Source organism: Diabrotica undecimpunctata, chromosome 5 (assembly GCF_040954645.1).
Source record: "Diabrotica undecimpunctata isolate CICGRU chromosome 5, icDiaUnde3, whole genome shotgun sequence".
NCBI lineage: Eukaryota > Metazoa > Arthropoda > Insecta > Coleoptera > Chrysomelidae > Diabrotica > Diabrotica undecimpunctata.
The window spans coordinates 115,160,197-115,185,393 of record NC_092807.1 but is presented as its reverse complement, the minus strand read 5'-3'; the positions used below and the strand labels follow the sequence as shown (position 1 = coordinate 115,185,393).

General features: G+C 32.0%; 3 protein-coding genes across 3 annotated transcripts; all 3 read left to right on the top strand.

The window, feature by feature from the left end:
• The first annotated feature begins 6,498 nt into the window (after nt 1-6,498).
• Nucleotides 6,499-8,826, top strand: LOC140442437 (uncharacterized). The gene is made up of 2 exons (XM_072533509.1): nt 6,499-7,233; nt 7,531-8,826. Exons 1-2 carry the CDS (start codon nt 6,499-6,501, stop codon nt 8,824-8,826), a joined length of 2,031 nt encoding a protein of 676 aa, XP_072389610.1.
• Nucleotides 8,827-9,038: 212 nt separating this feature from the next.
• Nucleotides 9,039-10,868, top strand: LOC140442436 (uncharacterized). Its single transcript, XM_072533508.1, has one exon. The coding sequence runs from the start codon at nt 9,039-9,041 to the stop codon at nt 10,866-10,868; it is 1,830 nt and encodes a 609-aa protein (XP_072389609.1).
• Nucleotides 10,869-10,948: 80 nt separating this feature from the next.
• Nucleotides 10,949-11,914, top strand: LOC140442435 (uncharacterized). The gene has a single exon (XM_072533507.1). It carries the CDS (start codon nt 10,949-10,951, stop codon nt 11,912-11,914), a length of 966 nt encoding a protein of 321 aa, XP_072389608.1.
• The last annotated feature ends 13,283 nt before the right edge of the window (nt 11,915-25,197 follow it).

Sequence of the window (25,197 nt, the reverse complement as noted above, 5' to 3'; positions counted from 1 at the left end):
GTAGTGTACCTACACCAGAAAGAACAATTTCATCTATTGTCTCAAAACTTATAGCAGTAGGTTGTCCATTGGTTAATAATTGTTAAAATCTGTAGGTTTTCAGATGTATATTGCATTAAGTAGATTCATATTTTAAAAGATTTAACTTAACGGTTGGTGCCATGGTGAAGAATTTGATACTAAACTAGTTGTACAACCGATCGCATGAAACTTTTTCACGGCTGTGAGTAAAACGTTCTGCGGTCTGCCTTAACGATCTATCGTACGATCGGTAGTTCAACAAATTGCATCTTCTGTGGCCCTTGTTACTTAATGAAGAGAAATGTGTAACAAACAATCATAAGGTGAATTTTTAGTTTCAATACAAAAAAAAAGTTCAAAACTGTTCATACACTAAATGTTAAAATCTGTTGTATCCAAAGGTAATAAAATAGGAACAGATACACTACACATGTTTAGTGTCTTTACTCTAGCACAAAATATGATAAACGTAATTAAAGTAAATAAAACAATCTTAATTAAACATGATAATTATTGAGTTTTTTTTATTTAATGGCTTTTCTGTATCCTGTATTACCTACTTCTAAAATTTACTCAGGTGTATTAGCTTAACAAATTGTTTTCATATTTTCCAGTTTAAATGGATTTTGGTATAGACTCAACCATAAATACCTTCCATGTCGGATGTTTGCGAATGAAATCGAGTCGAATTTTACAAACATTTCGTTTTAAAATATTTGCTCGTATTTCGTGTTACAACTCCAAACCCGCCAACGCATACGCCCTATAAAATAGGTTAAAATATTGAAGATAAAGTTCTTCAAGTTATGTATAATGTATTTATGAAACGCAACTGATTTTAACAAATCACCATTGTATTCATCGATATAACATTAAAAATAAAATATCATTAACAATAATATGTATATATATATATATATATATATATATATATATATATATATATATATATATATTTATATATATATATATATATATATATATATATATATACTGTAATAAGAAAAATATGTAAATATTTATAAAATCTCACAATTCTTCAGTGCAATTTACTAGTCGTTGAGATTATTTATAAAAGCATTGACATTCAACATTAATAACACACATTTAAAATATAAACTAATGGACAAAATACATCCTAAATTCTTAAAATTTAGGTAAAGATGGTAAGACTTAGTTTATGGCAACTTTTACTAGTGTATTTTAACTCTGACACATAGAGAACATAAAGTAAAAACCCTATGATAAAAAAGTAATAAGGTGTTCTTAATATTATATTTCTTTTTAAAAAATACTAGGGGCCCATCTTAGGTGATTTTACTTTTTAATTTAAAACTGCCGTAATGGTATGCAACATGTTATGCATACAAGTGTACTTTATGTACAGGTAAATATTTATTTCATTTTGGATGTTTTTCCAGTAAGTAACAATAGATGTTGCTCAGTTTATCTATCTCAGACTTTTTATTGGTGCAAGATTTACTAGATTTTATGGAACACATTTCTTAAAAAATACGTTTTGAATGGTTCTTTTCCTTTACCAAAATACAGGAATCCTCGAAATTTAATTTATATTTCAACGTTAATGCATGTTCTGTCAGTGCACATGCATTTATTTTTTTGGTTTTTATATCACGACGATATGAGATCACTCTACTGTGAAAATTACGAGATGATTCTCCTATGTATATTTTGTTACGATTTGTACACGGTATAGAATAAACATCACAACACATCAGTGATACCATCTAAAATAACTTATGGCTGCCCACCCTACATTATAGTTCTGACACCTAAGCTAACGAACATCTTCAAAAATGTTAGTGGTTTAAAAATTACGAACAAAAATGTGAAAACGGTATCGAAGTCATACACAAAAACAAAAGATCCTTTCACAATACAGGAGTCATCGAATGTTGTTTATTTATATTAGCATACCTCTAATATGATGATCCCGAACAACCACTATCAAGGGAGTTGAAACAGCTATTGAGATATTTATCGGGCAGACGTGACATAGTCGTATGCTCGGTATACTTCTCATGTGATGGGGCAGTAACAAACCCTCTTCTACGGCCATAACGAAAGTGACTGAACACGGCAGAATGAATGGACTACAAGTTATCATGGACTGCGGTGCCTCATGACAACTCACACCACATGGTATGGAGAAGCAAAAGAATCGATGAACGAGGTGTCATTTTCTAGAGTACGAGGGTATTATCAGACTTAATTTTATTAGGTCTCAAATACTCTATTGTTAAGTGAAACTCATTACTAGACTTTGTCTATACAGATATTAACACGTAAGACAAAGACAAAATAGAAACAACATATAAGCAGAATGGATAAAAATTGACTATAAATATTATATTACAAAGCGAATGGAAGAACAGCAATTAGCAGGAAGTAAAAATTAAACATTTCTACAAGTAATCAGAATAATAATTTAAACGGTATTGTATTTTTGCAAGTAATCTTGCAAATTATTAAATAACTATCGATCCAGACAATGTGATACACAATATTTTACACCATGATTAAGTTGGACACAAAGTTAGCCATCTGCTACAAGTTAAAAAAATTAATTTAGGATTAAAAATGCAGACTATCTCCCAATAAAATTGGGTGAATTTGCAAATATCCTAAATATCCTAATTATAAGTCATACATATTTCTGGAGATTTTATTTTTAAGATTCTTATATTGAATATCATTCGATTTATTTGCCAAATATCCAATACAAGTACAAATATCCAAGTACAATATTCCAATTTAATTTAATTTTGTATTTTGAATTTTTACAAAATTAAATTAAATTGGAATATTGTACTTACATAACTGTATAATTTTTAAAATAAGTTAAGTTTTAATGTTTTGCAAATTTGAAAATTTAATGGATTAACCTCATGTTGTAAGTTTTTTTACTAGTTTTATACAATGCTATTTAGTTCTAATTTCGTTGTATTTACTGATACCATATTTTAGCATATCCTGAAGAAGCAAATAAATTTTGCGAAAGCTTGATTAAAGAACAAAGAGTTTTACTTTCCTGCCCTATTAATGACTGCAACCTCAAAATAAAACTTTATTTTACATAACGTGTCAGTCAATAATACCTAACTACTTTATTAATATATATGTATATATATATATATATATATATATATATATATATATATATATATATATATATATATATATAGAGAGAGAGAGAGAGAGAGAAAAGGAGTGGTGGGTTTTTCGGTCAAAGTGGAGAACTAAAAGACAAAGAAGGTGACTACTTCATCTATTTATTGAAGACGTTTCGCTTTCTGTTTAGAAAGCATCATCAGTTCATCTAAAAAGAACAATGTGAAAAAACCAAACATCCATAGAGAAGTTAAAACATGTGTGTTACCTCAAAGAGGCATGTAGCAGTCAATGATATTAAATTTGTAAAAAAGCTTCCGATAATGGAACATTCAGAGATAAAGTTGTATAAACAATTAATTGAAACGAGGTACAGTTTACAAATTAACAAACTTAGCACAGCAAAAGAACATGTGATAATAATACATGTATATAAAAAATTTGTTATAAAAAACTTAAGTAAAAAACATTAAAATTAATGTGTAAAGAACTAGAAAGATCATGAGATGCACTTCCAACAATGTATTATCAGTAAAATTTAAATTTGAATTTAGGTAACATTATTTATTAGTTGCGATTAAAATGTAATATTTAAAAGTAAAATGAAGCTACCAGTCTTTAGCTTACTGAATGCAGCACGTAAATGAATTAATAAGTGTAACACCCACGCCAACAACGTGAAAAGACAATGGCCTTGAGGTCAAAAAGTGACAGAACAGCAAGGCGAAATACCAACCTCTAATGTAATAGAGCGGTACATCTAAAGATTATGAAAAATTTGGGTGACAACTTGTCATTATAAGTCAAAAAGCCAAAAAATGAAAGGAAAAGGTGGTTAAAAATACCATTTTCCCCCCAGTGATTGGTTCAAAACCCAAAAACAAAGCAAGTGAGGTCAATCCAAAATAGCATATATTATAATATCTACGTTGTGACTGGTTAGCCAGCAAACAGGTGAAGATTGATTTAACTTCCACAGTCCAAGGTTCATAGCATTTGGAACTGTGAATGAAAAAGATTTTATGAATCAGTTTCAATTAAAAGATTTTATTAAACAAGTCAGCCAAGAAAAAAAAACAATTACTTAATATATGTAAATGTGATATTGACAAAATATTTAATAAAATTTTAAGTTGATAAATCTAAGTTAATTAAAGAAAGAAAGAAAATTTTATTTTATTTTATTTTTATTATTAGATATGAAAAATATGATCACAAACACCTTATGGGACAATTTAAAGTAAATAACATATTGAGCCTAATTCTGTAGAATTATTGCATGATAAATTTAGCTCAATTAATTTGTTTACACATTAATTTTAATGTTTTTTACTTAAGTTTTTCTAACAAATTTTTTATATACATGTATTATTATCACATGTTCTTTTGCTGTGCTAAGTTTGTTAATTTGTAAACTGTACCTACTTTTAATTAATTGTTTATACAACTTTATCTCTGAATGTTTCATTATTGGAAGCTTTTTTACAAATTTAATATCATTGACTGCTACATGTCTTTTTGAGGTAACACACATGTTTTAACTTCTCTATGGATGTTTTTTCACATTGTTCTTTTTAGATGAACTGATTATGCTTTCTAAACAGAAAGCGAAACGTCTTCAATAAATAGATGAAGTAGCCACCTTCTTTGTCTTTTATTTCTCCACTTTGACCGAAAAACCCACCACCCTTCGAGTGTACCTTAGTTTATATATATATATATATATATATATATATATATATATATATATATATATATATATATATATATATATATATATATATATATATAAATATATTTTAAAGAACAGTGGTGTAATAGAAGATCAACCTACGCCTGCTAAAGAAGGTAAAAAACAAAAAACATTTTTGTTTACACGTAATATATATTGTATTGAAACCTTTTGTAAATTATAAATATTTTAAAACAAAGGAAATTAATTAGGCTTATAGACTATATGTCTGCACTGCTTTATATTATTATTAAGCTTTGTTTTAAAACAACTTCCGTCTTTCACGTTGATACAAATGAAATTTCAACAACGGTGGAAAGATAAAAGCAAAGCTTTAAAAATTAAAATTGAATTTTTGATTCATACGTTTGCTTTAATCGAACAACGGATTTAAGTCTCTTATTAATTTTAAATACGCGACTCTTTCAAATTCCTAATTATTATATAAATTTCCCTTTACAGAAAGTCACAATAAATGAAAAATAGAAGAATTTGACAGCGGATTTGTTCACCGCTTGTTAAAAAATATAATTTATACAAATATACTGTTGTAAAAACAACATTTTATATTAATTTCAGTTTATTTTTCGTTTCCACCAATGTTGAATTTTATCTTATGTGACAGACTGTATTTGACAGACTGTCAAAAGTGCGGTAAAAAAGTGCATTTAGTTTTCTCTATAGTCGCGCGCCCCTAAAACGCCGGTATAAAAATGAACAATTTATTAAAGCGAACTCTTTATTTAGTAATAGTGCCTTTGTAAATATTTTCTCGTTATTAAATGTGTAGCATCGATTAATTACGCTTATTTTTCTCTAATTACAAACCCCTATAAAACCAAACACATGCTGAACCATCGCCGTGAAGTCTGCTTATCTATATCGAAGGAAACTCTTGTACAGTCCATGGTCCTAAAATATTTGGTACTGTACACGCACGGGGAAAGGAATTTAATAAGCTTTCTCCCGAACAATTGTTGGAGATCAATCAAAGTTCCAACATTATTTTTGGTCCTAACTCGACGGATTTTGTGTTTGGTGATCGCGTTATTTGTACTTTACTCTTAGGTTTGCATATTTATATAAATGTGATTAAAAGACCCTCGAAAAGACTAATGTGTCGCGATAAACTGTAAAACAAAAGGAGAGAAGTGAATTTTATCTGGTGTTTGTGCCTGTTGCTGTAAACTACTGGACAAATTGGGTGAGATTTTTCCATATTATAATTTCGCTTATGCACAAAGTGAACCGCTTTTCAAAAAGACTATCTCTTTAAAAAATTTATTAGTAGACATTTGTAGACATTTACCGCGTGTGCGAAAAATTTAGTTGAAAAGTAAACTCTCAGTGTAATTTAAGACATTTATCGCGTTTTAATAAACTATAAACTCTCTCGCCGTGTGCTACACATGTTATTATATGATATAAACAATATTGACTCTATTCTCGTTGTGTGCTCTACAGGTTATTATAATATAAACATTATTGACTCTATTTTCGCCGTGTGATACAGATATTAGTATATAATATAAACATTAATTTCTCTAAAGAATTCGGTGTTTGCACGGCCTTAGGCATTTGTTTTTGGAGTAGTACCTTTTGTTAAAGTCAAAATGGAAGATCTCAAGAAGAAGAGAAAACCACTGAAGGCCAAGATTACCAGAATAGCGAACTGGTTACTAGAAAACGCAGATGCAGAAACTGACGGTCTCCAGTTTCAACTCAGACACACCGAATTGAAAACATGTTATCTGAAATATGAAGACGTGATGGATCAGATTGAAGAAATCGATGAAACCGATTCTGAAACAGAAGACAGGGTACTGATGGAGGAAAAATACTTTTCTACACTAGCTGGACTGCAGCATAAGATGGAAGCTTTAAAGTTACTCTCCCACTCGCTCATCTCAAACGATACTCCACGAACTGTAGCCACTGCTAAGGTTAGGTTGCCGGAAATTACGATGCAGGTATTCTCAGGAAACTTCGCCGATTGGAACGCGTTTTATCAGCTATTTGAAACGCTAATAATCAATAATGTGGAGCTAAACAATGTGCAAAAATTTATATATCTGAAATCTTTCTTAAAAAATGAACCTTTACATTTGATAGAAAATATAGAAGTTGTAGAAGAAAATTTCCGGATCGCTTTGGACACGCTTAAGAATAGATACGAAAATAAATCGCGTGTGATTAGTTTACACATCCAAAAATTGTTAAAGGCTCCATCTTTAGCTAAAAGTAACGCAAAATCATTACGAGAATTTTTAACTCTTTGTAAACAAACTTTACTTGCTCTTAAAAATATGTCTGTACCTATCGAACATTGGGATTTACTATTGATCGAAGTATTTTTACAAAAATTAGATTTCGCGACGCATAGGTCATTTGAGTATGAAATAGATTCAAAGGCTTTACCTACTCTCTCACAGTTTTTTAGTTTTCTCGAGAAAAAATGTGATATACAAGAAAAATTAAACGTTTCTGATAATGATAAAAAATTTAATAAACCTCAATTAAAAACATCTTTGTTTTCATCAGTTAATTTACAAACAAACTCGTTTTCGGATACTAATTGTATATGTTGTAAAAGTAATTCTCATAAAATTTATCAGTGTAATGATTTTAAATGTCTCTCTTTACAGGAAAGATTTAATTTTGTAAAAGGTAAGAAACTTTGTTGGAATTGTTTGGGTAATAAACATTTTTCTCAAGATTGCAACTCTTCACGCTCATGTAGTATATGTAAGAAAAGACATCACTCGCTCTTGCATAGTACCTCTGAAAATGTCTCTTCCTCTAGGAACACGAATAGGCAATATTTCTCTATTGATCGCAACGCTCAAGCTCCCAAACATTCTCAAGGCTCTTCCAGTCGTGTTGCTTACACATCTACTCCGCCCTCTTATAATGCTCATGCCCAAAACGAAGCTTCTACCAGTTCGTTCAAACCTCCTTTAGAAGTACAAAATACTGCAGATTCTCATACAGCCACTTCTCTCTCTGCTTTATCAGTTAAAACTGATGTATTGTTGGCTACCGCTTTAGTGACAGTGTATTCTAAAGATGGCAGACCTATGCATGCCAGGGCGCTCCTAGATAATGGGAGTCAACATTCGTTCATTTCTCGTGATTTGGTTGAGAAGTTAAACCTCACCCCTTATTTTAAACAGTTACAGATATCAACCATATCCGAAAACACCTCAATGTCAAATCAAATGATTAACATAGAATTTTTTCCCTATAATGTGAAGGATAGAAGTTTCAAAACTTCTTTTGCTGTACTTGATAGTATAACCTGTAGGGTTCCTAAAGCTACCCTAGATAGAAGCAAAATAAATGTTCCACCTAATCTCACTCTCGCAGATCCCTCGTACTCTGTTCCCGGTAAAATTGATTTGCTTCTAGCTGGCGACATCTATAGCGAATTATTGACTGATGGATTCATTCGTTTAGGAAAGAATCTTCCCATTCTTCAGAATACCCACTTAGGTTATGTTATTTTTGGTACTATTCCCCCTCATGTCTTTCATCGGAGTTCAAACTTGGCTATTTCTCAGTCAAATGTTTCTCTCTTTGTTCAGTCCGAATCCGAAGAGAATAATTTAGATAAATTGATACAACAATTTTTCGAAATTGAAGAAGTTCCCCACGTTAGTAAATTAACCCCCGATGAGGAATTGGCTGAACAAATATTTAATAAAACCACTCGTATTTTACCTTCGGGTCGTTTTCAAGTAAACCTACCACTTGTCTGCGAAAATGCGCATAAAAAATTAGGTGAATCTTTTAAAGTAGCCTTAAAGAGATTTATTAATTTAGAAAATAGGCTCTTAAAAAATGAAAATACATACGCTCAATATAAGTCGTTCATTAGTGAATATCTTTTTCTCGAACATGCTAGAATAGTCCCTCTCTCTCTCTTACTAATGAAAATTTAGAAAATAAATATTTTCTCCCGCATCACTGTGTAGTAAAGGAAGAATCCTTAACAACAAAACTTAGGGTTGTTTTCGATGGTTAGATGAAAAGCTCTAGTAGTTACTCGTTAAATGATATCCTACTCAAAGGTCCCACTCTTCAACCGGAACTTTTTGATATTTTGCTACGCTTTCGATTATATTCCTTTGTTTTCACAACTGATATACAAACGATGTACAGACAGGTTAAAATCAATCCTGATCAAACCTTTCTGTTAAACATACTTTGGCGTGACTCCCCGGAAAAAGATATTGAGTGCCTGGAATTGCAAACAGTTACATATGGAACTAAAAGCGCCAGTTTTCAGAGTACTCGCTGTTTAATGGAACTGGCAAATACTCATCAAACTGAATATCCCCTGGCCAGTGACGCTCTTCAAAATAATTGTTATATTGATGACATTCTCTACGGTGCTAATGATGAGCAAACTCTCCTCAAAGCTCACAAGGAATTAACTAGTTTACTTGGAACAGCATGTATTTCTCTACATAAATGGTGTTCTAACTCGGACTCGTTTCTAAAAAACATTTCTTCTCTCTCTTCAAACTCTTCTTATGTCATAGCTCCAGATAATTGCTCTAATAAGGTTTTAGGTTTATGCTGGAATCCTGTTCTTGACACGTTTTCAATCTCTCTTCCAGATTTCACCCTAAAGAACTCATACACTAAGAGAGAAGTACTGTCAATGATTGCCCAAATATTTTATCCTCAAGGTCTTATTAATCCCGTTACAGTTATCGCTAAGCTTATAATGCAAAAGATTTGGATTTCCAAAATCAGTTGGAACGATACCATTGACGCAGATACTTTACATGAATGGCTAAGTTTTATTAGCAGTCTCTCTCATTTTAAGGACTTAAGTATACCTAGATGTCTCTTTTTAAGTCAAGAAATCACTGGTGTTGAGATTCACTCATTCTCAGATGCAAGTTTAAAGGCTTATGGAGCTTGTATCTACTTACGTGTGACCTATAAATCAAAACAGGTGTCTTGTTCCCTTCTAGCATCTAAGAGTCGCGTTGCTCCGTTAAAACCCTTGACCCTTCCAAGATTGGAACTCATGGGTGCTCTATTGTGTAGTAAACTCACAGCAAAGATTGCTAATATTGTTAAAGAAAAGTTATCTCAATTAGACTCTATAAATATGTGGTCGGATTCAGAAATTGTTCTCGCTTGGCTTCGTTCACATCCTTCTCGTTGGACCCAATTTGTAGCAAATAGGGTTGCACAAATTTTAGATAATTCTCCTAATGCTCACTGGAGGCACGTACGATCCAAAGAGAATCCTGCCGACATACTCTCCCGAGGAATGCTACCCTCTGAATTAATAAATTCGTCCTTATGGTTTCATGGTCCTCCATTTTTAAATCAACTTCGGTTGGATTTATTGAAATACAACCCAAAGGGGTATACTTCCAAGTTGCCTGAAGAAAGGAAAATCATTCTCCACGCTCGAAATGATCAAATAGATTTCTTCACCTCACTTTCTGATAGGTTCTCCAATTTTTCAAAGTTTGTAAGAACTTTAGCCTATATGTTTAGATTTGCTAATAATGCTAAACCGCTTTCTCGCAAGTTAACTAATACCCTTGAAGTCAGCGAACTTCAAAACGCTGAACTTAAGATTATTAAGATGCTTCAGTATTCCAACCTCTCGAGTGAGATTTCTGAGCTTAAGAAAGGTAAAACTCTATCTAATAAGTGTCTTTTACCCCTAAATCCCTTTTTGGATGAGAATGAAATGCTCCGGGTGGGAGGTCGCCTCAGAAACTCAGACGTTACCTTTGATCAAAGATACCCTCTTCTCCTCCCCTCAAAAAATCGTGTAGTTCGTCTCATCCTCCACAGAGAACATGTCAGACTCTGTCACTCAGGTCCTCAAAATACTTTGTCACAAATTCGTCTCAAATATTGGCCTTTAAATGGACTACGAGAAGTCAAGAAGGTCACTCAGGTCCTCAAAATACTTTGTCACAAATTCGTCTCAAATATTGGCCTTTAAATGGACTACGAGAAGTCAAGAAGGTCACTCACCAATGTATGGTTTGTTTTAAGTTTCGTGCCAAACCCGCTACCCAGATCATGGCAGATCTACCAAAAGAACGTTTAAACTCCTCTCGAGTGTTCGCTCACGTCGGATTAGATTTTGGCGGCCCCTTTCAGATAAAGTCTTCCAACCTTCGTAAGGCTCCTTTATTAAAATCGTATATTGCTCTTTTCGTTTGCTTGTCGACTCGAGCTGTTCATATTGAAGTCGTTTCCGGCCTCTCTACGGAGACGTTTCTTCTCGCTCTAAAACGCTTTATTAGCCGTAGAGGCCTCCCTCAAACAATATTCAGTGACAACGCCACGAACTTTCTTGGTGCTCGCAACCAGCTGTTTGAACTCTATAAGTTTTTCAAGGAAAAGGAAAGCTCTCGTTCTATTAAGGAATTTTTGGCCTCATCTCATATTCGCTGGAAAACTATAGTTCCTCGAGCCCCTCACCATGGTGGTATTTGGGAAAGTGCTATAAAGAGCGCAAAGCATCATATGCGTAGGCTCCTTGGCAATGTTAAGCTTACGTTCGAAGAATTCACTACAGTTCTCGGTCAAATTGAAGCTGTGCTCAACTCCCGGCCTCTTTGCTCCCTTTCAAATGACCCCTCCGATTTTACGTATCTTACTCCTGGACACTTCTTGATTGGACAATCTCTTACGTCCTTTCCTGAAAAAGATGTGATCCACATTCCTGAAAACAGATTGAATTTATGGCAACATTTGTCCAAACTCCAACAAGTGTTTTGGAAAAAATGGTCTATCGACTATTTGAATAGACTTCAAAATCGCCCTAAATGGTTTCTCCCTCATAAAAACCTAGAACCTAACGATCTCGTGTTGCTGATTGAAGACAACACTCCTCCTCTTCATTGGGTACTAGCAAGAGTTATTGAGGTCTTTCCCGGAAAAGATGGGAGAGTAAGAATTGCCTCGGTGAAAACTAAAGATGGAGTCTTCAAGCGCTCTATTACAAAATTGTGTCCTCTACCCAATGACGATTTAATTTAAGTTAGTATAAGATGATAATTGTAATGTAGTTTTTCTTCCGCATGCTCTCTTGGCATAATATAATCTGTTTATTTGTGTTAAAGCCAGCGCTTCAACGGGGGCGAGTATGTTGTAAAAACAACATTTTATATTAATTTCAGTTTATTTTTCGTTTCCACCAATGTTGAATTTTATCTTATGTGACAGACTGTATTTGACAGACTGTCAAAAGTGCGGTAAAAAAGTGCATTTAGTTTTCTCTATAGTCGCGCGCCCCTAAAACGCCGGTATAAAAATGAACAATTTATTAAAGCGAACTCTTTATTTAGTAATAGTGCCTTTGTAAATATTTTCTCGTTATTAAATGTGTAGCATCGATTAATTACGCTTATTTTTCTCTAAGTACAAACCCCTATAAAACCAAACACATGCTGAACCATCGCCGTGAAGTCTGCTTATCTATATCGAAGGAAACTCTTGTACAGTCCATGGTCCTAAAATATTTGGTACTGTACACGCACGGGGAAAGGAATTTAATAAGCTTTCTCCAGAACAATTGTTGGAGATCAATCAAAGTTCCAACATATACGTATAAACTTATTTCTTGAAATATTGGAAACTTTTTTAATTCTCGGGTTTGTGGGTCCATTATAAATAAAACATTAAATTATTTGTTAATTTTAAAATTCGCGGCTCTTTTGAATTCTATATTATTAGGTATATAAATGATAAATTTTTCTTAAGAGTAACAACTAAATTTTCAACAATCGTACACATTGCTAACTTATTACATCGGTCGAACATTCAAAATTAAAGTAAAATTTCATAATTAACATGTTCTGTCAACACAGCTTCATCGATGCTCCGAGTATAAAGTGGATGAAGCGTAGGCTATCTCACTTGTTATTTTGTTTGCTATGTAATAAAGCCGAACATTAGAGTAACTTTATTGAACCTTCAATTTACTGCAGCATAAACGGAAAACTTGTTGTGTTTATCCTAGCTGGCATGTTTTATCTGCAATATAAGTATAATGAAGTCAAACTGGATTCAGTTACCCCTAATTTGTTGTTAGATTATACAAGGAATGGGTTTGGTATGCACACATTGTTTAGGCTTCTTGACATCGTGACTAGTAAAGAAGTGTAATATTTTTTATTAATAAAATAGAATAAGACCTTTTATACACTATAATAGTTATGAAATTTTCTTCCGATTTACATTACATTTTATATTTTAAGAAATTCACAACATTTCATATAAAATATGGCATTTAAGAGTTCAAATCTTCTTCTTCTTCCTATGCCGTCCCCATTAGCGGAGGTTGGCGACCACATTTTTAAAAGCTTCTCTGTCTTTTGCAACGTGGAATAATTCGTCTACAGTCATGTTTGTCCAGTCTCGAATATTTCGCAGCCATGACTTTCTCTTTCTACCTATTCCCGTTTTGCCATCGACTCTACCCTGCATGATAACCTGCAGAAGACTATATTTATTATTTCTTAGTATGTGTCTAAGGTATGCAGTCTTGCGTACTTTTATCGTTCTCAACAATTTTTTGTCTCGACCCATTCTTCTCAGCACTTCCTCATTGGTGAACCTGGCAGTCCATGGGATTCTCAACATTCTCCGGTATATCCAAAGTTCAAAGGCTTCAATATTTTTAACTATTTGCGCTTTTAGTGTCCATTTTTCTACCCCGTACAATAGTTGTGACCAGACGTAACATTCAACAAACCTCAGTCTCAGCGCAATATTCAGATTTTTGTCACAGAACAATTGTTTGAATTTTAAGAACGCTGCCCTTGCCATTTCTATTCGTACCCGGATCTCTTGGTCTGGATCTAATTCTGTGTTGATGTAAGCTCCCAGATATTTATATTTTGTCACTCTCTCTATTTGCTGTCCACCAAGAGTTAGTTGTTCATTATTTATTGGACTTCTTGATACTATCATAAATTTGGTCTTATCTGTGTTGATGTCAAGTCCCATTTGAATGCATTCACTATTTATTGCATCTAGTAAAGTTTGTAGATCTTCTATACTCTCAGCCATAATTACCGTGTCATCTGCAAATCTCATGGTGTTTATGTCAACGGTCAACGGTCATTGGTCTTAAGGGACATAAACCTTAAAGGGATCTTGAGGAGACAGCCTAGAACACCGTTTTCCAAAGTTTTTTGGTCGAGGAGCACTACTCAGGACAGAAATTCTGTAGGGAGCACTTACCATATTGCACCTGAAACCTATATAGGTGCCACAGAGAACGAGAGATGTTAGATATCAAGCTAAACAATATAATTGTTTAAAGGGAAAATGTTTTAGTTTGAAATTTCCGTTAACGTGGGACCACAAGCTTCAGAAATAACTTGCTGACTAAACAAGTCTTCAAGGCCATGCTTTTTCTTTTCATCAATATGATTTTTTTTCTTGTAGGCGCGCCTCATAACAATTTGGCACTTTTTTTGTCACTTTTTGAAGATTTTTTTTTTCGTTTCGTTTATATCTTCGTATGAAGTAGTTATTAAGTAGTAGTTCGGCCTTTTGTACCTTGAAATTTTGATTTCGGTAAGCTTATGCTTTTAGCCAGCTTCTTCAACATTAAAGTTTGTATCAACGATTTGTGTTTGGAGTTCCTGGAAATCATAAAAATCTGAAAGAGACATTTCTTTTACTTTAAATGGGTTTCCAGTCTTCTTTGCTTCTTTAATTAGAGTCACATATTGCTAAGGTAAATAAATCGGTCCATACTTTAGGTTTCCCTTTACTGTCATAGCTATAAAAAATCTGTTATTTTGACCGTAGTAGTTGACACCATAAAAAATGACCTTAAAGCACTATACTAAAATCACAATCAAAATGCACTAGGAATAAACAAACTAAGACACTTAAATGTTATGAGGAACATTCCCAAACCATGATTTAAAATGTATAAACTTTGTAAACCATGATTTGGGATTTATACAAAGTATATACATTGAAAATCATTATTTGAGAGGACTCCTTGTAACATTTAACGTGTCTTGGTTTGATTATTTCTAGTGCATCTTGATTGTGATTTTAGTATAGCTGTCGTGTTTTGTGATCAAATCCTTTAAATTATAGATGCATGAAGCAATTTCATTAAACCCTCTGTTTCTCTCACCTTAATGCCAAAAATATTATTTTCTTTTCCCATAAATTATGTTAGTAATAGTAAACTTATAGGAGGTTTTTATTTTTTTTATTTGTTAATGCCTCAACCATTTAATTTTCTCCACATATTTTATTTCTTGATTAAATAGTTTTAATTCTGGAGCGATATAGTTTTTTTTTAATAACATAGCCTTTGATTTTGTTGTTGATAATTGAAAACCAGTAGAATTTTTTTATGATTAGAGATTCCATAGTACTTCCTGTAGATGGGCCTGAAGAGTGTTATCATTTATTCCCTTAACAAAAATGATTAAATCATCAGCAAAGAGTGTAAACAATTTTTACTGTTAAGTCACAAGTGGAGATAATATTTATTGCAATAAGAAATAGGGACACGCTTAAATAAGAGCCTTGGAGCATTTCGTTTTTTTTATTTTAATTTTTTGTATTAGATAAAATATCGATAAATCGAACATTAAAAGTTTGATCTGATAGGAAATTTTTTAGGAATTGTACTATACTACCTTTTATTCCCCATCGACTAAGTGTTTGAATAATAACATGTCACAAAAATGTATCGTATGCTCTAGTTTTGTCAAAAAATACTGCAATACATTTTTGTCCACGTACCATTGCTTCATGAATGTCAGACTCCAAACTAATAAGATTATCCAGATGTTTTTTCGATTTTTTCGGAATCTGCTTTGTTATGGGGCAAGTAATTTTTCATTTTCCAATAACCACATTAATCTGTTGGATATGATTTTCTCGAAGACTTTACACATTACATAAGTTAGAGAAATAGGACTATATGAATGTGGCAGAGATTTTGGTTGATTTTATTTATAAATAGGGATGACGATAAAGAATTACAGATTTTTTGGGACTTACCATATCTCCATGTATTATTGTATGTAAATGAAGGAAGTTTTTGAAGAAATATTGCAGGGATGTTATCATTACCGGGAGAAAAGCTTTTCTTATTATTGAGTGAGTATTCTAATTCATCCATGGTAATAGAATAATTTAAAGGAGAATAGTCATCAGGCGGTATATTATTAACTTTGGAATTAGCCCTTTCTTTTTTTGGTCAAAAAATCTGGAGGAAGAACATCATCGCTTGAGAATCTTTCACAACTATTAGCTAGAATATTGGCTATGTCCAGAGGGGAAGTTTATATTTTTTGATTTTCTTCAAGGAAGTAAATGTGGTTTGGGGTATTTTTTCCCAGATATCTTTCGTGTCATTTGCTACGCTTTATTCATTGGTATAGATGAATTTAATTCCGAAATAAACTTTTTCCATGATTTACGTTTGCTTTTTTTAATAATAGATCTAGCTCGAGCTTTTAGTCGTTTGAATTCTAAATTAATTGAAGTCTATTATATTTTTTGAATTTATGGAATGCTCTTATTGAAAGTTTAACAGCTTCTTGACATTCAGAATTCAAACAAGGGACTGATGAATTTAATTGTTTGTAATTCATTTTACCAACGGTTTTTTCGGCGGCATTTTATAATACATTGGAAAACTCTTGAATGTGACTATTAATATTATTATTTAATTTGAAATTAGATTATACTAGTGTTGCCAATTTGCATTTTTGATATTCCATCTTATAACATTACAATTATAATCTCTAGGGAGTAAAAGTATTTTATCTTTCTAGGGAGAGAAAGTACAACTTTGCTCCCTATAATGAGGCCAGGAAATGTATAGTTTGGATAGAGGTAGGTGGAAAAATGATTGTATTTATAGTGTCAATGAAATAAAAAATACTACAACTATTAGAATTTCTTCGCAGAAGGTGGTTTTTATAAAGCTAGAAATTATGTGGTAAAAAAATTAAGAGTACAAAAATCTAAATTTAATGTTCTTGTATAATTAAATAATTCTAAATTGCTTGAATTTACAAATATTTGATTTTTTTTCCTATAGGGGTTGTAAAAACTTAAAAATAAAAAACCAACCAAAAAAATTAAAAAGCAACCATCGACACAAATCTAGTGAAGGGTAAATACAACCACAAAACAAATTTCCATGCAAATCAGTGGATACAAGGTATTCAATGACTTTGTTTTAATTAAAACTGTTCTAGGAGGTGAGATTTAGAGGTTAAACTGTAATAAAACCTTAAATTATGTTGTTTAATGTTAATTGACATTCACGTGCTTCATTAAATGATGATTTAAATCAATTACCCGCTTTAATTTACAATTATCCGATTTTTTTCTAATACGGGTAGTTTTTGCCCTTTAAAAATGATAAGCAACCAACGGCACAAGTCCAAAAGTGAAATAGAGGGTAAGTAGAAACTTAATCCAAATTGTCATGCAATTCGGTGGTGACACTAAAAATTATAAAGTTTCGCTGTATTTCACAGACCGTATTTCAACGCCATTTAACAGATTTAGAATCTTATAGGATTTAGTTTTTGATTTGTACTAAAATATTGATTATTCGCCAATAGCGCAGGGCGTTACGGCTTGCAAATAAAAGCAGCACACAATGAAATTTTAATCTGCCTTTACTTTGTTATTATCAATTTTCTCGCTTATTCTACTTAATACTTTTTGGTACTGATGTTCCTCGTAATTTTAAACCATTCCTTTATCTTCTGGTGGGAAAAATAACTTATTGATAGTATCTCTTGTGCCAAATACGAAAACAATAAATGCCAGGGTTACTTTTAAATTGTACATCGGATATTACGGTTTCGAAAGATCTTTGATTATTTGTCCTTGGGTATGCACTTACCACTCACATCTACCATGCATTCAATGTAACCAGGGTCATCAACTTTAATTATGAAGTTACAGAATCATCACCTTCGATCTCTAAAGTTCTGGATTATATTACGCTAATCGCCTGCTTTCCTTTGCTACTTTCTACCGCGAACGAGACGCAGCGTCAAGGAGGCTCTTAAATTGGTATTGATTGTGCTAAAAGAATAAGAAGTAATCTTGTAATTATGTTAATTGAATGTATTGATACACATTGTAGCCCATGTATTCAGGAATATGATAATGCAATGCATCAAAATAAAATTCTGACCACGAACGACGAAGGACAACACCATACTTTGCGGCGAAACAGGAAACGTTGGCGAAACAAGTCGGTCCAGTCGTCAGCGAAGACAAAACCAAGTACATCTTGGTAACTAAGAATCCTATAGCAAATGAGAAACGGGAAACAGCATTTGGAAGTCATATATTTAAACGTGTTGACAGCTTCACATACCTTGGCTCGCTAGTGACTACTACCAATAAAACAAGGGAAGAAATTAAAAGACAAATAATCCTTACCAATAGGGGCTTTATTATGGACTCCAAAAATAATTCTACTCAAAAAATATCCAAAGAAAAACTAAAATTATTATATACAAAACACTTCTGAGGTTGGTCCTCACACACAGGCGAAAACAAGAACTCTAACACACAAAAATTGAAGACTTCTTGGAATATTCGAGAGTAAGATACTCCGCAAAATATTTCAAGCTATAAACGATCAAGGGCAGTGGTGTAAAAGATTTAATTTCGAATTGTACCAACTCTTTAATGGACCAGATGTCGTAACTTTTATTAGAACACAGCGACTTAGATGAGCCAGACACATAATACGAATGCCTGACAACATGATTGCTAAAAACCTAACGACAAGAACACCTTTAGAAAGAAAAAATAAAGGACGGCCACGAATTGGGTGATAAGATGAAGTTAAGACTGATTTAGGGGTACTAGAGATCGAAAGATGACAACACGTTGCCAGAAAACGAACAGAATGGTGACTAATCTTGACCAGCAGGCCAGGTTCCACAGAGGATTGTCGAGCCAAAGATAATGATGATGATAATGTAATTATCAATTCTTACAATTCCAATTTGCATTACTGACATATCACAGATTATGACACTAAAGAAGTTTTACTTAAGTGATTTTTCTCGGTCAATAAATGCATTATTACATGTTAGGGCAATATTTAAAAATGAACGGTACTTATCACACATCCACTAAAAACTGCCTTGTGGAGCGCTTGCTTATGTTAGGAGAGGCAAAACTGGAAATGGTAATATCGACACAGATGCAGTATGCAGATTCTAAGATATCCAAATTATATGACAAGATTCTACAATAAGGGAACGCCTAAAGGAACGAGTTAAGTTAAAAAACAGGTTTTTCATTCTTTTAGGGTTACGGCACTATTAAAGTCGGGATTTAATGTAATGTTAATAGTTATTCTGAATTAAGTGGTGGTGAACTAAAGAGTTTTACAAAAGGTCCTTTATGTTTAGGACCTTTAAGGTAATTCTGAAAACCACCTTCCGCCTCAAGGAATCCATCTATCAATATTAATATGGGTATTAATTAATTTAACAACAAAATCAGTTTTGTACTCTCTATTGTAACTTACCAATGCTAACAACGTAGCTTTACACTCCAAATAAACCGTAAAACCTCTTTAAATATCGAACAACTGGTAACGTTGTTAGATTGCTATTTTGCATTTTCTATTACTGTATCAATTTATGATCATTCTCTTCGAATACAGCGTATTTTACCATAAAGCAATTTCAATATACCTCGGCAAAACTGCACATAATCTCAATTAGTGTACCAGATTGAAATTCTGTACCAATTACGAATCAGTATTTTTAACGCAGGTATATTTTTGACATCCAATATTTTAGAATCAACAAACAGTACACTGTTAGAATAAACACTTTCGTTTAGGTAAATCGTATATGATGCTTTTTTACTCTGATCGCTTCAGATTATTATTAAAATGATAATTTCACTGTGTGGACACTTCAAAATTTATTACTGAACGATTTGTGAATAAAACTGGAAAAAGAATTCTCTTTTTTTCACTATATCTCGGCAACTATGCATTTTAGAAAAATTTTGTCACGACAAAAAAGTCTCACAAGTAAATTTACAAGAAGATAAAATTTATTTATAAATTAAAAAAAAATATTATTATCGTAAAGTTAGCAAAAACCATTAAAAAGGGGTCAAAAATCAATGATCAATAGTCAATCAAGTCAAATAATAGTCAGTCAATCAATAAATAATCGTTTTCAGGTGTTTAAAAGTCACATAGAACCTTTAAAATTCACCCAGGAAATCTTTTTAACTCTTAAACTGCAACATGTGTCTATAGTACATAATGGGAAACATCCCGTTTCAGGTACGCGGTGCAAAAATATCTACATACAGTACGTCCACTCTGTTTTTTCCCGTGCGTCATGATTCATTTTCAAACAAGTTAAATCAAAATATTAAATGTACGTCGATGTGTAGAAAATTATTATTTTACCTACTATTGTCAATCTTTACGAAATAAATATTATCCCGGTGGATGTAATTTATAAAGTTAAATTTAGTAAATAAATTTTTGTGTATTGGGTTAGTATTCGTCGGGAATTGGATTATTAAAAATATGATGAAAAGAAGATTGATGCCTCAGGCATATCAGTCGTCTTAATTTTAAGATGACGTCCATTTTTGCCCGGTTTTAAAAGGACTTTCTTTCCTTTTTTCATCAAGTATATTGTCCGCCGCGATATTTTTAAAGCAGCGGCAACTCTCAGAAAAAAGAATTATTTAATAGTAACTAAAGGTCCTCCATTTCTTCTTTCCAACTCAAAATACTCATATAAATGGAACACAAGTTGCTGGGCTTGGGAATTTAGCGTTTTTCCAGGCATATCTTAAAAATAATACTAATAAGTAGTCTCAAAAATATACAAATAAATTTCCGTTCGACGGAACTATAGCCAGACTCATGTCCGTATAATGACATGTAGTATAATGACAATGTGTAGATTAGAAAATATTACTTTTCTCCTTAAGCTTAAAAATAAATACTTACCCGAAGTAATCAAATTAAGAGACCAACAGTTAGTCGTTCTAGCAATAATTGCTTGAAAATATATAATTAAAATGACATACCCAAAGATAACAAGTTAAATAATTTGAAAAACCAAAAAAATAAATAAATTCAAATAAATCAATAAACACGACAAATGAGCTAATGTCACTGTCAATGAAAATTATAAACGTCAAAATTTACAGTAAACAAGGTATCAAAGACATGCCTTATTACTGATCCTTGTTTAACTTATTGTGATTTCTATGGACAAACGGCTTAATTTTGCAATACTAGTTTCTGTGAGTAAAAAAGAGATCTAGTATAAAAAGTAATTCGTGAATAATTGCATGCGTGGGAAAAGATATAGTGAACGTACTCTATATGTATATTTATATATATATATATATATATATATATATATATATATATATATATATATATATATATATATATATATATATATTTATATATATATATATATATATTTATATATATATATATATATATATATATATATATATATATATATATATATATATATATATTATTGTGATATTTATAGTCTTGGTGCGCCAAGCAATAATTAGCTAATTAATTTTTTTGATTAATTAAAATTATTTAAATGATATGATTATGACTCTATCACAATTTTTAATTCTTTTATCTCAGGGTTAAATTCGTGCTTCAATATCTAGGCTATTACATGTGAAAGGTAAGGTCCAGAGAATACCGGAATAAAAAAAAACACATATGATCTAACACTATATATTGAAATAAAAATAATGAAATAATTCACACTCAAAGGTTTTCAATAAACAAATCTCATATAAGGATTCTCAAAATTTTGTTCTCCGTACGTGAACAATCAAAATTAATGGTACAAACAATATTAATTGAAATCTCAAAATCCCAAACTATTCTAACTCTCCTAATCAAAATATTTATATCCTTTCTCAATTACGTGTAAAAATTTTGTTATCAATAAAAGAAAAAAACTGCAGAAACAAAAATATCTCTCTCTGATGATGAGTGGTCCAAATCCTTGTTCCTTGTAGACTATATTATCTCCTCTCAACCGCTCCCTATGTAAACAGTAATCTTACACAGATTGTTGCAAGTATATCGTCCTTAATGATCTCCTTCAAAAGCACAAATCATTCAAATTATGATAGCCTTTCTCCTCTCGATAAACTGAATCTCTCGTTGGCCCGAGTGAAAAATGACTCTTGGAATATCTTCTCTTTACGATAAACTGAATCTCTCGTTGGCCTGAACAGTGACTCTTGGAATATAAGTAGAGAAATATGACTTACAATATTTTGCTGCTTCAGCTTCTGTCAGATACACTAACTCCACAAAAACTCACTAACATTCCACTACAACATCTTTTTTCCTCAATTCATCAATTCCCGCTATCATATCATGATTTAAATCTTCAATCACCACACATTTCATAATATGGAATTTGTTTCCCACTCTTATCTGTATTCCCAAGCCTTCGTTTACTGTCGTCAAATTTTTATTGTTTGCACCCACTAAATCAACCCTAGGAATCTTATACACAAATCTGTCCAAATTTAATTCTTTTACTAGTTTTTTATTAATTAGCGATATCTCCGATCCAGAATCAATCACAATTTTAATCGCTTTATGTTTTATAAATGCATCTAAAAATATTAGATTAGAATTAGAAATTTGTCTGTCGTTTCCTATTGCTACATGATTCATCTCCCTTCTATTTTGTTGTCGGAAGCTCTGGTTATTTCTATCGTCCCTTTGTTCGTTAGTATTCCTATTCGGAGGATTTTGTGCATCTCTATTCCTGTTGTGATTTTCATATGTTCTCTGTTGTGTGTCATTCCTGTTATCGTAATTTTGTTGTCTATTGTAATTATTGTAATTTCTCGGCCTATATTCGTTTGTTGATCTGGGATGTCGGTTTCTCTGGTCATAATTTGATGAATACCTTCTTTCCGCTCCATTATATTGGTCATGTTGTCTTCTATTTCTCATTTCTTTTCTTTTCGCTTCTTTTAATTGAAGGAATTGGCACAAACTATCAATATCTTGATAGTTTCTCAAAATCACGTGATCTTCCAACGTTTCCTCAAAATGTCTGCTGATCATTTCTACCAGCTGTTCGGTAGAATATTTGTATTCTAGATATTTTGAATTGTTATATATCTGCAAAGCATATCTTTCTTCAGATATTCCCATTTTTTCGTGATATTTTCCATTCTGTAGCTCTTGGTTGATTTCTCTCTGTTTATTTTTCCCCCAGAAATAGTTGAGAAATTTATTTTCAAAATCTGTCCAATTTTCAAACTCATCTTCCTTGCTTTCATACCATAACGCTGCTCCTTCTTTCAAATGGTTTCTAATTGTTTCTTTGCAATCGTCAAAATATCTAATATGTTGTAATTTGGTTTTCAAATTTTTAACAAACGGTACTGGGTGTGTTTTCCGAATATCCCCGCCAAACTGTATTTTTATGTCACCCGGACTTTGGATGAGTACTTCTCTCCTGTCTCCCATATCTCGTTGTTTTCTGATATCCTCAATTTGTTTTTCTATTTCTTTCTTGTCTTCTTGTAAAGCCATTTCAAATTTTGTTTCTAACTGTTCTAATTCCTTTTTCTGTACAGTCTTAATATCTTTCATTTTAGTTTCTATTTCTTCTCTCTGCATCTCTAGTTTCCTCTCTGTTTCTTCTCTGACTTTTTCTAAACAGACTTTTACTTCATTTTCATATTTGTCCAAACGCTTTTCCATTTTTCTATCATTTTCTTCTAATTTTTGTTCATAGTTTTCCAAACGCTGCTCTATATTTTTGTTATTTAGTTCTATTGTTTGTTTTGTTTCTTGTTGATTTCTATCCATTTTTAGTGATGTTTCTTGTTGGTTTTTCTCTATTGTTTGTGTCTGTATTTGCATCATTGCTAATAATTTTTCCAGCATCCCTGTTTCTTTTCTTTCCTCCATTATTGTGGCATTTCCTTCATTATCCGATCCTTCATCAATAATTGTTTCCTCTTCTATCTTATCCTCTTTCCTTTCTTGCGTTTTACTTTGACTCCTTGTGGTCGACATGTTGTTTCTTTTCGTTACTGTTTTTGTCCCCGCCAAATGTGAAATTTTACAACACTCTATATGTTTCAGAACACGACAATATTTCTCCCCAAATGTATTAAATTTTCACGACAAATATCAAATATGCAATCAGTAAAATTCAAATAATTCAAAATAAATATCAAATGTACGATTGGTAAAGAAAATAAAATCAAATAATTCAATAGCAGTAAATATCCACTAACTACGATCAATCAATAAATCAAATTTATATTCCCTGGAAAAATTGTCAAAATACTTTCAAATTCAAATTCCCTCAATGTTAAATGTTTTTATCTCTGGATCACCTGTACTTATTCCAGATCTCTTTCCCTTCCTTCAAATGTAAAGCTGCGATATTTTCAAGCCCCACGTTTTGGAAGCCAGTTATTGTGATATTTATAGTCTTGGTGCGCCAAGCAATAATTAGCTAATTAATTTTTTTGATTAATTAAAATTATTTAAATGATATGATTATGACTCTATCACAATTTTTAATTCTTTTATCTCAGGGTTAAATTCGTGCTTCAATATCTAGGCTATTACATGTGAAAGGTAAGGTCCAGAGAATACCGGAATAAAAAAAAAACACATATGATCTAACACTATATATTGAAATAAAAATAATGAAATAATTCACACTCAAAGGTTTTCAATAAACAAATCTCATATAAGGATTCTCAAAATTTTGTTCTCCGTACGTGAACAATCAAAATTAATGGTACAAACAATATTAATTGAAATCTCAAAATCCCAAACTATTCTAACTCTCCTAATCAAAATATTTATATCCTTTCTCAATTACGTGTAAAAATTTTGTTATCAATAAAAGAAAAAAACTGCAGAAACAAAAATATCTCTCTCTGATGATGAGTGGTCCAAATCCTTGTTCCTTGTAGACTATATTATCTCCTCTCAACCGCTCCCTATGTAAACAGCAATCTTACACAGATTGTTGCAAGTATATCGTCCTTAATGATCTCCTTCAAAAGCACAAATCATTCAAATTATGATAGCCTTTCTCCTCTCGATAAACTGAATCTCTCGTTGGCCCGAGTGAAAAATGACTCTTGGAATATCTTCTCTTTACGATAAACTGAATCTCTCGTTGGCCTGAACAGTGACTCTTGGAATATAAGTAGAGAAATATGACTTACAATATTTTGCTGCTTCAGCTTCTGTCAGATAC

Excerpts from the sequence above, each read along its gene's own strand:
- LOC140442436 (XM_072533508.1), top strand. The coding sequence starts at position 9,039 with ATGTACAGACAGGTTAAAATCAATCCTGATCAAACCTTTCTGTTAAAC.
- LOC140442435 (XM_072533507.1), top strand. The coding sequence starts at position 10,949 with ATGGCAGATCTACCAAAAGAACGTTTAAACTCCTCTCGAGTGTTCGCT.
- LOC140442437 (XM_072533509.1), top strand. The coding sequence starts at position 6,499 with ATGGAAGATCTCAAGAAGAAGAGAAAACCACTGAAGGCCAAGATTACC. Across the intron at positions 7,234-7,530 it reads GGGATTTACTATTGATCGAA|GAAAGATTTAATTTTGTAAA; the intron begins GTATTTTTACAA and ends CTCTCTTTACAG.